Source organism: Haemaphysalis longicornis, unplaced genomic scaffold (assembly GCF_048455015.1).
Source record: "Haemaphysalis longicornis isolate Haplotype H1 unplaced genomic scaffold, Haemaphysalis longicornis Haplotype H1 scaffold_3, whole genome shotgun sequence".
In the NCBI taxonomy this organism is placed as follows: Eukaryota; Metazoa; Arthropoda; class Arachnida; order Ixodida; family Ixodidae; genus Haemaphysalis; species Haemaphysalis longicornis.
The window spans coordinates 79,902,027-79,916,856 of record NW_027526335.1 but is presented as its reverse complement, the minus strand read 5'-3'; the positions used below and the strand labels follow the sequence as shown (position 1 = coordinate 79,916,856).

The window sequence follows — 14,830 nt, the reverse complement described above, 5'->3', positions numbered from 1 at the left end:
GGCAGGCCCAGAGAGCGCTTAGCTGTTAGCAGATTGTGCAAGTTGACAAGCCTTTGGACACGCTTGGGGGTCGTTGCTAATAAAAAAAAAGGGGGGGGGGGGGGGGGGGGGGGAACTAAACGCTTTATTAGCTCCGTGTGTTCTCATGCCAGAAAGCAAGCTTCTTCACGCAAGGCCACGACGCAGGCAGCCAGCTACAGAGCTAGGATGTTATATTCTCTGTTCCTAATTGATTAGGCTGCACATTTTTAGTCTAGCTAATTTAGAAACAAAGACAACCCCTGCTACCGTTTTTGTAATGAGTTACGGGCAGAAGATGAACAAGCTATCGCACGGAATATCAGTGGCTATCAGTGGGGAAACCAAAAAAGCATGCACTGAGTATCTGAACGTATTTCTGCCAGATCCTGTTCCGGGCGGCTGCAACATGGAGTTCCCCGTCGAAGTGTCGCCCTTCCTTCGTCTCAAGATGAGGGATGCCGAACTGGCCGTGGAGTTCCAGCACGCCAGCGGTGGCGCACCGCGGGAGTCCCCCGCCCCCTCCTGCAGTCGGAGCTTTGCACTCTTTCGATACGACCTTTACGTCTACTACCTGGATCAGTGGGATGTCTCAGAGGACCACTACCTGACGGCCATCTCCAAGATGCTGGATCCCACCTCAGTGAAGAGCAACGCCCACGTGGTACGTGCAAGTATTCCACTGAGTGCTGATAAACCGTGGAACAGTGCACTTAGAGGAGAGAGGTGTGCCGTTCGGGGCCAATTAGGGGGCTCCCTTTTGCGATAAAAATTTATGCTGAGGAACTCCTGTTGTAAGCAACTCCCCTGGCGGCTGCTGCTTGCCAGTTGGTCTCAGAAGTTTCATTTGTTGAATTAATCCTCATTTATTGCCCTAAATAGCATGATTTCTTTATTTCATAATATAGAGTTTCATGAAGTCGTCAAATAACTGTTGAGTTTGATTTAAAAACTTATAGGTGGCGCTGGCTGCAACAGGAGTTCTGTGGGGAACGCCTGCGCTCCATACTTTTTCGTTGCAAAAGGGACCCGCACTCTCCATTGGTTTTTCCTCCGAACGACACACGTTACCTTCTAGTACACTGTAACCGTGGCTGCTTTGTCTTGGCAAGCAATTGTTCTCTCCCATTCCTTGTGGAACGGAACTCACCCATCATCATCATCACTATCATTGCCATCGTCATCGTTGGCCTGTTTGTGTCCGCTGCAGGATAAGACTTATGTTCTTGGCAATAGGCCAGGGCATAAAATAAACCAAACAGAACTGAGACAAAAGGCACTTATTACAGTGGTTGTGCGCCAGTGGGTCCAACCATTAATCGTTGCACGAGTTTCTTAACGAAAAATGCTATGTACTGTTGTCAAGCCTTCCCTTTTTTTTTTCCCCGCTAGATTAATGGAAAAAATAACAGGAAGCGATATCAGTAGGCCCACTCCCCTTTTGTCTTGTGTTCCTCAAGCTATTTCTGTTACATATAGTGTGGTGTGCCAAAAATGGGGCAAGTTTTATTTTTTCAGTTTTCTGCATTAACGGCCAAAGAAGGAAGTAATAGGCTGTAGATGCTTTGTTGAAGGTTTGCAGTTATGTCCAACCAATCAGGTGGATCAGTGAATAATGTGTAAGAAAAAAAAAGAAGCTTAAAGTACCCTAACCAGTGTAGGCTGCATTGGGTTTGGATCATCTGTTGAGTGAAGGATTCTATACCACACCTTCGGTGCTTAAAGCAAAAGCATAATTACAAACATAATGGTACCTTTATATTTTGTGTCATAGTAAAGGTTGTTCTAAATTAAAAGCACAAAAATATAAAAGTAAATTAGTATGTAGTACAATGCAAAAAAAAGTTTGCTTAATGTTTTTGTTTGCATATTTGACGTGCAGACTACAGATGGCAAATTGAGCTACCTGCAAGTACATATAACTGCAAAGATCCAGTATACCTATTTGAAAGCACAAGTGTCGCATGTCAAATTGCAGGGTAAGTGAGGACTGGGGCTTTATTTAAGCTGTCACTTGTCGCATCCATCATTAATTCATTGCTCTGTTTGACTATGCTAGCTCCTTGCAATTACTTGCTTAATGTCTGAAAACCACGTTGTTTGAATGTGAGGGGAATTTTTGTGATAGGCCTTGCCTAGTAGTCTGAAACACTGTGTTGTTCATCGTTGTGGCAGTCTTTCCCTCACTCCTCTGGTCACTGCAATCAGCTTTGCAGCAGGCTGCAGTAATTAGAGAGGGCTCCTGTAGTGAGGTCTTTTCCACCAGAGCAGTGACTTACGGCTGCCGCCCTATTGGCATGATGGTGATGGTGATCAGAAGCTGTTCTTTGTGTGAGGACGTCGGTGGAAAGCAACAGCCATGCCTGTTTTATTGTATTTAGTATTTGTCCTATCCCTAACAAATTTTCTCGACTTGTGTGTTCTTCCTCCCATCATCTCCCTCCCCCAGCAGTTCTAGTTTTCATTCATTGGTAGTACAGTCTAACCTCGTTACAAGAGATACTCAAGGGACCCGGCAAACATGTTTTTTGTAACCATAGTCTCTTGTATGCAATGTTGCTTGCTAACATGTTGAACATGAGAGAACAAACCAAACCGCTTTCATTCAGATGTCTCTTGTACCCAACTGTCTCTTGTAACAGTGTCTCTTGTAACGAGGTTTTACTATACATTTTATCGACCTTGCACCCCCCCCCCCCCAGCGGTTCTAAATTTCATCTATTTACTGCTCCTGACAAGTTTGCCTGCCACTACCTATCAGTGTAAAACAGTCTGTCAGGATAGTTCCACGCCATTGCTATAAGCAGTGACCCTCCCCCCTTTTGATTGAAAGGTGCGAGCCTACCGGGAGAATCCGAAGACTCGGGCGCTGTTCCTGACTTACCCCGGCGAAGGAGCCGTGTATACGGTGCTCGTACGCCAGACCACCTGGGATGGGAAAGTTCGTGAGGCTGCCTACGTGCCCATTGCCAGTTACGGCTGCCTGTGGTACACCCAGTCGGAAACGTGCCGACGGCTTGGTGAGCCCACATGTTCCTTGGCTGCAGTGCTGTTCTACACTAGGTAGTTCACGTTGTCTTTGGCAACATTCTGAGTTTTTTTTTTTTTTCATTTGAATTTGATTTCTGTTGTATGTTGTATGTTGGGAAAGTATGGTGATTTTATTTAGGCAGTGTTCTGCCATTCTATCCCACAACGAGATGCTGAACGAAATGTGAATCGATGTCGCAGTTGTGTTCAGGTGCACTCAGTAATGGTAATTTTACCAGTGGCGATGTACAGCTTGTCAATCAGTTAAGTAGTCAATTGAAGACTACCATTGAAATAGTTAAGAATATTTGATTTGCGCTCAGCAAACCTCATGCTAGATGGTATATGAAGATTTTAAAGATAAGGAATCCACTGCCCCGGTCTTTGTTTTAATCTGCGTCACAAGCATGAATTTCTGTATCATCATACAGCTAACGCTGCTGCTTTTTTTCATTAACTGGGATTTGAGTGATTCTTATTAAGTAGTCACAGTAACTTTGAAGGCACCCTGAAACAGGTTTTGAAAGTAGCGTATGAAGGGACTGTGCAACTCTTAGATTAAACATTGTAGCAAAGCATCACTTATCCATGCGCTACAGGGAACTGGCAAATACTTTTGAAAAACATTTACCCCTTTCCTTTTTTTCTTCCCTCTATTTTCTCCTCATTTTACCATTTCACTCCCCACTTCACTAAACACATTTTGGGCTGCATGCAGTCTTATACCAGTATGATGGAAGGCACATTAAAGGAGCCATGAAGACAAAATATAAGTTTATTTTGTTCGAAAGATTTCGTGTTTTATAGTGCCCCCAGTGCTTGTCCAGAGGCAAACGATGCTTTATTCACTAGAAACAACTCAATTTAAGTTAAAATTTTAATTTTCCCGCTAAATCGTGCATTTTCCTGGTCTGCAATGACATCACAGGAACCGACCGCTCTGCAGCCGATTGCGGCACGGCCGGTCTCAACTCTCCGCCTCTCGCGCGGAGCCTCGTTTACTGTTAGTCAACCTAGATGGCGCCACCATACCGTGGCAAGCCGTTTTCTGCCTTGGGTTTGTTTTTGTTCAGGGATAAAGTACTCGCTTCATGAAACATAGTGCTCGCTCGAAAAATATGGTCACGTAAGACCACGTAAGACCCTTGCTTGCGTCGGTCGGCCAGTGTCGTCTGAGACAAACCCAAAGCCCTGCAGTCCTGTGCAGCTAAACCAAGCATAGTGCGCGCAGTACCAACAGCAGTACGCATCAGTACTTCTATGTTTACGTGTGATTTCGTAACTTCCACGGTTTGTCCCACGATTCTTACTGCTTTAAAAAGAATGTGCCCTCAATTTAGGCGCAGATAGCTCGTTCGGCAAGCTTATAAGCTCTGCCTAATTTGCGTTTGCTTTCACCGGCCTCCGCCAATCGCAGAGCTGGCTCAAATGACATCATAGGTTCTGTTGCGGGAAATCAGCTAGTGGGTCGCATGACCATTCCCTTTTTTCCTAATTATATTGCTTATTTTAGCCAAGTTTACCTTAAAAGTGGTGTCAGTATGATTCTAACGAGGCAATCTTTTGAATGATTGAAACTTGTGTTTTCTCTTCATGGCTCCTTTAAGCTGTTCCTTGTTACAAATGTAAATACATAAAGGTTTGTGTAGTTCAGTGCCTTGGATTGTTTCTAAGAAATGCAAGGTTTGAGAACTGGACAATGTAATTTTTTATTGACTTGATGTTATGTCAAGAATGTTTCTTTTTTTTGCAAGGTTTTAGAATTGGTTATAAAGTAATATTTTCTGCTGTTTAGGATTGTTTTTGTTTGTTTCAATTTATTTATTTGTTTGAGATATGTTAGGGGGGACTAGAATAAGCTCCTGTCTGTCTACAGCATCTTTCCTTTTTTATTACTACTTTGCGAGGCTTAAAAAGACATTCCAGATACGTGATCGTGCACTAGAAACTTGTCACGTTCTTGGTTGGTGCACAACCGTTGCGCCCAGCTGTTATGTTCTGAAAGCTTGATCTGACCATAACTTTTTTATTTCAGTTTAAGCTGAGATGATATGTTTTTCTGGAACATATGTCTCGGAATCAGACATTTCCCAAATTATACTTTTGAACTTCGCAGATATATTTTCTCAGATTATACATTTCTAATTTTCAGATATGTTTTCCTTGATTATATGTCTGAATTTTGAAGATAATACATTCTCACAGGTTATACGTCTCTATTTTGCAGATAATGCGTTTTTTTACAGATTGTATACCTCATTTTTGCAGCTAATATGTTTTCCAGCATTATACGTTTCTATTTCGCAAATAATATGTTTTTTTGGATGATACATCTGTATTTTGCATCACTCTGAAATGAGTACCAACAAGGTCCTCTTGAGGCTGCAACCTGCAAGCTAAGGACTGAAGATTTCACTTATATCAATCCAGGAATAACTGCTGTGAAATTTACTTGACTGCCTCAACTTTCATATCATCTGCTGGGAATATTTTGACAAGAGACATACATGCTGCCGGAAATAAATGAGCATTGTCGATGTATGTGTGTGCTTTTAATTCTGTCATTATTATTATTATTATTATCATTATTCTACGCAGAGAGCTCATGGGGACTGGTGATTGCTCTGGTCTTGAGTCTTTGTGGTCTCATTGCGTGCTTCAGAGGGCACAGGTTCTTCTCGTTCCGTAAGTGTTGTTCTACATCTTTTGGCAAGCCAAGTAGATTGATCCGTCCACAAAGCAATATACTAACAGCACCGGATGCTCTCTTTACAGAGATGTTCTTCTTCGGTTTCATCGTGTTTTCACTGATCAGCTTCATGGTATTCATTGCCATAACAAGGGCATCTGCACGCGGTAAGTGTCCGTGCCATTTTTGAGGGGTCGTTAATGCAAGGCTCACCTTGCCCAAGTCAGCAAAGCTGAGTTTTAGCGTTGATTGCAAACGATCATATCATAGAAGTTCCAGTTCCATAGAAGGGCGAGAAGTTCCATAGAAATTCTATAGAAGGGCCAGTAGTCGGCAGCCTGACAGTAGATAAGCATACTGCTAGGCAATTTTGTGTGTTTTGTGCAGTGTGAACTTGTCAGGAAATTTGGGTTTTTTATGCAGTGCGTGTGAAGAGGCACTGTTCTATGCTTCTATTCTTGGTGTCCAAAGCTGACCTGTAATTTGGCTGTGTTAATGTTAAATTGTTTTGTGCAATATTAATATTTAACAGTAATGACATTGAACTTTACGTTAATTAATGTGGAAGTTATCGACTTGTTCACTAGAAACTGGAGAGTCACATAGCGGGGCCTCACTTTAGACTGTCCGAAAAGCAAAAACGCCCGAGTGTATGAGATTTCAGCGCACGTTAAAGATCCCAGGTGGCCAAAATTAATCCGGAGACCTCCACTACGGTGCGCCTCATCGCCTGCGTTGCGTCGGCGCGTTAAACCCTAGAATCAATCGGTCACTTTAGACTGTCGCTCTTGGTGAAATCTGCACGATGTTTTGTGGTAGATGGAAGTTTTAAAGATAGTAAACCTTTGCAGATGGACTCACGGCTGCCTTGGTCGGAGGAGTGCTGGGCGGAATCTTCTGGCTGGCTATCTGGTGGCTGTTTGCCATTCCGGTGCTGTCGGTATCCCTCTCAGGATTCACCCTCGGCTTTCTCGTTGCCGCCATTATTCTCTTCACACCTCTAGGTTAGTTTGTCCGCTCTCTCACTCAGAGCTTTCGACTCTGGTGCAATAGACTGTCATTAAGTAAGAATTGCTGTACTCGCAGGTGAAGCAGCATTCCTTCAGAACAGCCTGAGCTACTGGGTCTTCGTCAGCTGCGTTATGTTGCTGCCTACAGTGCTCATGCTTCCACAAGCCAAAATAGTGAGTGTTTTTTGTGCTCACTTCCCTCACTTCCTGCAGTCGTAATGGGAAGCTGATGCTGGGAACATGAAAGATGCGAGTTATTTACTGTTGCCAAGGCATACTCTGCAACATTAACCTTAAAATACCGTAAATGAAGCAGCAGGAATGTATGTGTTTTGCATGTCTAGCCTCGGAGCCATTTTTAGCACTGAAAAAAAAAAAAAGAAACCTAGCGAAGTACGAAAGTGCAGCACAAGATGAGGGACAGAAACACACGACACACAGTTCGCTATGTGTTCGCTATGTACCAACTCGTCCAAACCAGTACTCTGCTGAACATGAAACATGCCTTGATATAAAAATGAGCCTCTAGATGATACAGGCTATCATTATTGCCTTTCTGCTGATGTATTTAGTGTTCTGATTCTCTTCTACACAAAAGGAGAGCCGTTAGTAAACGCTATTGTGCCGTGAAGGCTACCTTTCTCTCAATGATGTGGATGTCGCTTGGTTCGCAGCTAAGCGTGCTGTCCTGCTCACTGGTCGGTGGCTACTGCACCATCCTGGCTGCAGACCAGTACCTGGGGACGTCGCTGTCTTACGTGGTGCTCAACGTGGTGCGGAGGTCCCTGGTACCTGGTGGTTACCAGGCCAGCAACCCCGTTCCCTTCCAGCTAAACGGTACGTCAATCAAAGCGAGTGAAACTCTCAGGTAGCTTGTGAAAGGGATCGTGGCACATGTGATCAGCGAGGCGTTGCTTTGACGTGCAAAGTTGATGCCCTGTCTCCGTCGTTTGCTTACTCTGCTCAACAAAATGATTAATTTTGAAGCAGCAGTTTGGTATTTGCTCCCCCAATTGGACCACTTTCTTTAAGTGCCGCAGACTACAAGACTTTGTGCATGCACATGCACGTTGTGCACTAGCCTGTGGCTCTCATAATAATGGGGATGGGATCCAAAATACCCCCCCCCCTTCCCTCCCCCCATTATTATCTGCGAGATTTGTCAAGCTTGGCACACCAGGAAGTTTTCGATGCGGTGGGTCCCTTCTCTCTTGGAACAGATGTACTGCTGTCGGTGACATGGGCTGCGCTGTTCGTGCTGGGTACCGTACTCCAGCTCTGGTCCGAACGCGGCCGGGCACCCTTCCCCCAGTCGCCGTACCACAAGTGGGTCCGCGAGCGCAGTTCCGCGGGACAGCCTCTACTGGGACCTACGCAACTTCCACCGCACTCGTACGGTGCTGTGAACGGCAGCGAACCACCACCGTACGAGCCACCACCAAGATACAGGCCGCTCTGATACGCTTATAGTTTGGTGGTTCATTTCGGGCATGCTGGATCTGTGCCTGAATGCTAGAACACCTCGATTGTTGTTCGTCTTGTTGTACAGCTGCTGGACGTCTTTTTTGTTTGTTTGTTTTCCACTAGACTAGTCAAGTGCTGGCGGATAACTGTGTTTACGACAGCTGAGAAGTGAGCTGCGAGTGAATGAAATCAAATGTATGAGCGCCTAGATTTCTGTATAATATATCTCTCAACTTGTATCACTCAAAAAGGCTGCTGCTCGTAACAACAAATTTCTCATAATGGGCTGAAAGATGCATAAGAGCATAAACACTCCTTGTTGCAGCAGTATTTGCTAGTGTACTATAATATGGTTGCTGGACACCTCACACATCAGTTGTGTGTTAAGATGTTCTACACATGAAGGTTGTGTTTTGTGCGAGTGCCAACATTGCGAAGCTTTTTTTAAGGTTCCTTATACACTGGGCAGTTTTTAAATGCCCAACTTTTCTTGCCTTTGGATCAAAGTGTATTTCAGAAGAATGCCCAAAGCAGTACGACGTGGAGGATGTCCTATGTTCGCTTTTAAAGAAATGTGACAAGCACAGCAAGCACACAGACTGCCATTCGCAGTTCCTTTTTTTTTTTATTCCTTCTTGTTCTGTTTACGGAAACTCTTTGGGATGAGCTATATTAAAAGTATGCCTCTTGACATTTCTCTAGCGTGTGTGTGCGTCTGCTTTGCTTTGCGTACAGTTCTGTACAAGTTTCCAAATTTTCCCGTCGAGATTCCACTGGTGAGATGAAACTGGGCTGGTGGCAAGACGTGCACTTGTGATGCTGCACTTCGAGGTGAGACTTGTTGGCAGACAGTGGGGGAAGGAAAAAAAGGACTCCACCATCCCAATCACACGTCACCAAATAAAAAGAGGATGCCATCACAGCCGTCTTCCAACTTAGGCTTTGCACACCAAGGAGCAAATGTCACTACAACGGCGCAGTGGCTGATGACGAGGGCAGTGTTGTGAGTATTTCATTCACCCGCTTGGAAAATACACTGAATGTTGGCTACACCGCACTTGCACGGCCCCAAGAACCTGTGGTCGAGAAATGAAGGATGAGGAAGGAAGAATTTGTAGCTGGAATTGCATTGACAACAATACTGACACTTTAGACAGCTCACCTGTTTCAAACGACACAAGGATTTCAACGTATCGGGAAGGACAAAACGGAACAAGAACAGAAATTGGAAATACTCTCCGGTGTTGCTGACTAGAAGAAAAGTTCTCTTGTGTTCTGGCAGCTGCCCCAGTGGGCCGCCGGTGTCTGGAGGTCTTGTCGTACACCGTGGCTTGAGACAGGTGGCGGCGATCGAGGCACACGTGTTTACAGTGTTTGTGACACGTAGTGTAAGGAGCAAACGGCAGCGGCGTTTTGTGAACAGAAGCATAGCTAGTTTTGTGGGCAAGCTGCACGGGTTTGGGGAAGTCTTAAAGAGTAGTTTCGCTCGCAGCATGTGTCAGCTGCGTGGCATAAAACAAAGGCATGTAATTAACTGGACTGCCTAAAGTGGCTGCGAATAGCAATCCATCGTTGAAAAGGATACAGAACCCCTACCTTTCATCAACATTTTCTTCGTGCCACCTGTATGTGCTAATAGTGCTGAGGGACTCTAAAACAGCACTGTAACGCATCTGTTGCTTTGGTCTTGCACTTTAACCAGGGGGCCTCTTGAGGAAAGCCAATCTGCGTGTGTTGGAGTGGTTCTAAAGATAAAAACTAAAAAGAAGTTGCATATGCCAGACTAATTAACAACACTGGGGCCCTAGAAATAAAAAATAATTGTCTCTGTTCAAAACGCCACTGCCGCTTTGTGCTACCAGCTGGAACACGCACACGTGCTCTGTCTTGCACCGTTCGTGGGCGGCGTTCCGCTGCGAGCTGGCCGGGATCGTCAGTGGGCGACTAGAAGACGGGGGCGCTCCCTCTGCCCGGAGTGCAGTGCTGACTAGCTAGTCCTTGCTGTTGGCGGCCGGGAAATGGTCCTGGAGGTTGGCGTACGACCTGCCGCCCTTGGCGAGGCTCAGGTCGGTCGGGTACCCAACCATGGGCCATTGTCACTGGAGCCGGGGCCAGTAGTTGGACGGCACCGACAGGTCGGTCGTCTGGCCCGGCACCTGCACGGGCACGGTCACGCCCGGCGAGATGACGCCTGCGTAGGGCAGGGACGGTGGGGAGGAATGGTCACCACTGCGACTCCTGCTGCAGGCTGCAGCGCACAAATCCGGCCGGAGCTGAATCCGTTCTGGAGAATGGTATTTGCTGGTACAGTCGAGCCCGCTTAGCGAACACATCAGGAAACTGAAATCAGTTCGTTACATCCGCTTTTTGCTCTATCTGGACACAAAATCTATGTATACAAATGGTAATTGGAAAAGAACATTTGTTTGTTATAGCCGCTATTTAAGTGGGCTACACTGTATTCCTTCGGCCATACACCCTTCATGAGTGTTACCTAGTGGCGTGATGCTGGCACTTAAGCAGCTGAGGCCTGTTCAAGTGCCTTCTGCGAGGCTTGTGATCATTGTCACGTATAGGGCATAACCATCCTCAAGGTCAAGCAAGTGCTACAGGCATATACCAAGCACATGCTAAAGCTGATTGAGCGTGTTTACCACAAAATGTCTACAGTGCAAGATTTTTCAGCAATTTTGCAGTGATGTTTCTCTTGTCATGCCTTCCGTAAGGAACTTGAAAAACCATAACAAGGACTGAACCATAAGAACTGGCATGCGAATGAATTTTTGTTGGTTGCTACAGCCTGTAAGAAGCAGGCAGTGTTAAGTTTCTAGTCCAATTTCTGAATTAAATCTAGTCATCATTTTATCGAAGAGCTAGGAAAATTGGCATCAATCCAAATCCAAAGCCAACACTACATCATTAGGATAACTGCGTTGCAGCGAAACAACTGACTTAGGCTGGTTTTTTATGTGAGCTGAAGCACCTTTCCTCTGCATTAGCTTAATTGCATTTATCTTGCATTTATTTCCCTTTTTGGATGAGCCGCCCCCTCCACTCCTTCTCAAAATAAAGATTCCACATGCGAGTTGCTCTGTTGAATAGAACTTGCCGATGAAAAACTTGTTACGCGCTTTCTAGTCTAAAGCTTGGCGTACTGCTGTGACTGGTACCCTTTATATACACATTCCACCTTTCAAAACAGCATTCACGCTATTTTACCATCCTTAATCCGCCTTCACCCAACGTGACTAATTGTTACTATCAACCAATAATTAATTAGCTTTAGTAATCATTAATCATCTCTTCACATATGCAGTCGGCATGCTTGGTTCGCTTAGCGTTCGTCGGGTTTCTGTACTGAACGTGTCGACGGACGCTGGGGTTATTTGAGGTGACCCGTCTCTTAATAAAAATATTTTATTATAAGGAGTTTTCACTGCGTATCGACGGCGTGTGCATATAGCCAGCCAAATACCTGCGGCTCCATGCGGACTGGCGCCGCTGACGGCGTAGGCGGCGGGGTGTCCGCCCGGAATGCTGCCCTGCCCCGCCGTGTTGGCCGAGGCCCTGGAGTAGGCGCCCAGGCCGAGCGTGTCGTGCAGCATGTACGAGTACGAGGCGGCGTCCCGGTGCTGCTGCTGCAGGCACGGGCCGGACCCCATGCCGGCCGCCATCGGACTGCGGGGAGGGAAAGACGTACGCGAAAGAGAACATTACAGCGGAGCTCGTGCATGCGTTGGCGAGCCAGGGCTGCGAACAGTGAGTTCGCCGTTGCCTCAGAAGGGTCGTATTGTTAGCGCGGGTTGGAACAATGGAACCATTTGGTAGCTAGCGCTGACGCATTGGTATCTTACTGCAAAGCTTACTATACTAGTAAAAGGCACGTAAAATGCGCGGCCTACACAGTGTGTTTCTCCTAGTAAAGGCAGCCGGAAAAGCTATGGTATGCAAGGTGGGGAGTGAACGGATACACGAGAAACAGTTTTGAATTTAATGCTACGTCATGGAAATGAGGTAGAGGTAAGAATGACTCGCTCCCAGCGGCGACAAGGCCTGCACACCCTCTTAGTTAAATCACAGCGTAAAATTGTTTTAGCGTAAAATGGCCAAATCATTCCGGCCGAGCCAAACAGTGCGGCTTCTCCACGAAGCACGCAGCGATGACGCCACGACCTGGAAGCTTGCTTCGCCTTGGTGCTTAATTTCTATCCCATAGTGATTACATACCTCCGTTCTTAGAAACTTTCCGCGCATTCGAACTAGCTTTGCGCGGTAGTGCAATGTGGGGAAGCGAACTTTCAAGTGACCGGTGAATGTCGGGGGGCCAGCAGCGTGCTGTTACGTGGCTAAGAGCACTTGAGGGAGAAGATTGAATCCGTACCTGTAGGAGTCTTGCATGGCGGCCGCCATGGGCTGTCCGAGCCCCGGGTATCCGGCCAGCGGTCCGGCTAGCCGTCCATGCACGGGTCCTCCTCCGACGGCGGCGGCGGCGGCGCTGGACTCCGCGGCGCGTCGCTGGCTGCGCAGCTTCTCCTCGCGTCGCCACTTGGCCCGCCGATTGGAAAACCAGACCTGAGGCCGTCAGCCGGCACCACCGCAAGAGGGGGCAACGAGGGGCCCCATCCCCCGCAAAAAACACACACACCCCGTTCCGCGAACCGTTTCACGACAGGCCAACCATTCAACAAAAAGCGCGTCATCATAAAGCGCAATAACAACTAAGTCGCTTCGCACCGAAAACCGATGCCAAGAAGAAGTAACATTTAAATGCGCCATACGATTACAAAATGGTTCAGACCTTTGTTAACTTTTGCGAATAAGTGACTTCACAAGCGGTAAGACCGTCGCGGATATTTGGAACGTTAGGCAGTGTGAGGATAGAGCCTACAAACTCAGCCCGTATCGTACTTTTATTTTTGTATTTCGGAATTTATGAAGCAGTTTCTTTCCTTTCCTTTACGATAGATGACGTGACGTTGCGGCTTGCGAATTGTTTCCGGTCCGGCTTTTTTTTTTTTTTTTTCTGTAAGATTGCAATGCAACCTTCGCTTCAAGCTTCACCACGGCATAACTATGCTTGCAGTAAAGCACCCTTTAGAGACGGGCATCCATTAACTGCAACCAGTGATTCAACTTATCACTGTAAACTCCCTATAGCTGTAAACTCCCTGTAAACTCCACTGTAAACTGTAGACTCTACTGTAACCTGTAAACTCCTTTGTAAACTCCCTAAAGCCCTTCACACTGTTTTTATTGCTATTTGGTTTTACCTTGCGCGTGAACATTAGATAAAGGGAAAAAATTCTGCTCTACCGTCGACGAAGCTTTGGGGCGCTTGTAGTGCCGTTGATTATGTTCCGCGTTCCGCCCCCCCCCCCCTCCCCTCCCGCACAATTACTTGACACGTCACAGAAAGCATAGAACAAAGTCGTCGACGCACTGTGTACTGGGGTGTTTATACATACGTGTAACGTTGCTTCAGGTAAAACCGGCGCATTATCAATATGCGTCCCTCTCCCCGAATAGTTTTTTAGACGAATGATTGACGGAAAATGCGCGAAACCTCGGACCCGCGCGTTGCGTACGCCTGTAAGAAACCCATGCGCAGTTTCCTCCTTATTAAGCAACACATTTGCAATATTTTACGTATTTTATGCAAAACCTAGTTTGGAAACATAACCTTGTTTAGGTCCTCATTTTAAAGCGACTGTGAAGACAAAATACAAGTTTGGTGCCTGATAACAATTCTTCGCAGTAACCATTGCGTCAAGTTCAACGCAGACTTGGAAGAAGATCTTAAGTAAAACGGATGAAGTATGTGGCGGGTCACCGACCACTTTCTCGCCCCATATCTCTGACGTCACAGTGATCACCCCCCGAGAAACATGACTGTGCGATTTCAGTGGTGCCGTTAGTACAGTTTGATTGCAGCACTTAAATGCTAGCGTGGAATTAGCAAACTGATCACTGGACTTTTAGTACGTTGTGTAGCGCGATTGAAGCTTTTCAATACTCATCTTTTCTTGGTGAAAACAACGTCTTTCGGGGCTAGAACTGAGTTAAGTGAGTTGCCTAGGGCGAGTTCATTCAGGCGTTTTAAGATCATTTAAAGAAACCGCGGAGGTTGTATTTTGTACGCATGGTTTCTTTAAATGCCTTTAAAACGTCCCAACTTTAGATATGTACATATTGACTACGTTGTCCAGTCGCATCACCTCTATTTATTCTTTCTTATTTTGTGCGTTTGACCCTAAAAATAGGGCAGCCCTTTATCGACCCCAGAGCCATGGTCTATGTATAATAATACGTAATCTGTCTTTGTCTCAAAGATTTCAAATTGTGTTTCATTTTACTTTACTCGAGAGTGCACAAGAAAACAAACTTCTGCTTGCCGGATCATTGCAAAGTCTTTTGATCTCACTCCCGCTGTCTATTTGCCAACTTTCTGTATACCCTACTCTAACTTCTCTTCAATATCTCTCTCGTTCCCTTTCTTGTCATAAGCGCTTTTGAGCACACAAACCCGCATGCTTCGTGCGCTGCACACACACACACACACCACCGCGATGTCGATGAGCCAAGCCCGGATGTTGACTCGGCTCAAGCCACGAGTTTGCTT

General features: G+C 46.1%; 2 protein-coding genes across 3 annotated transcripts in view; one reads left to right on the top strand and one right to left on the bottom strand.

Moving 5' to 3' along the window:
* The window catches only part of LOC144174719 (transmembrane 7 superfamily member 3-like), a 30,375-nt gene extending 21,467 nt beyond the window's left edge, over positions 1–8,908 (top strand). Inside the window, exons 3-10 of the mRNA XM_077703549.1 lie at positions 405–682; positions 2,852–3,038; positions 5,647–5,733; positions 5,824–5,904; positions 6,589–6,741; positions 6,824–6,921; positions 7,422–7,584; positions 7,968–8,908. Coding sequence (XP_077559675.1) covers positions 405–682; positions 2,852–3,038; positions 5,647–5,733; positions 5,824–5,904; positions 6,589–6,741; positions 6,824–6,921; positions 7,422–7,584; positions 7,968–8,206 — 1,286 coding nt within the window. The 3' untranslated portion in view covers positions 8,207–8,908. The remainder of the gene's footprint in view (positions 1–404; positions 683–2,851; positions 3,039–5,646; positions 5,734–5,823; positions 5,905–6,588; positions 6,742–6,823; positions 6,922–7,421; positions 7,585–7,967) is intronic.
* A 106-nt stretch (positions 8,909–9,014) lies between these two features.
* Positions 9,015–14,830, bottom strand: part of LOC144174720 (paired box protein Pax-6-like) — a 63,206-nt gene continuing 57,390 nt past the window's right edge. The window contains exons 7-9 of one of the 2 annotated variants that reach the window (XM_077703550.1): positions 12,593–12,783; positions 11,687–11,889; positions 9,015–10,402 (exon numbers count right to left, since the gene is read on the bottom strand). In XM_077703550.1, the coding sequence (XP_077559676.1) occupies positions 10,308–10,402; positions 11,687–11,889; positions 12,593–12,783 (489 nt within the window). In that variant the 3' untranslated portion in view covers positions 9,015–10,307. The remainder of the gene's footprint in view (positions 10,403–11,686; positions 11,890–12,592; positions 12,784–14,830) is intronic. The other variant, XM_077703551.1, reaches the window with a different exon arrangement.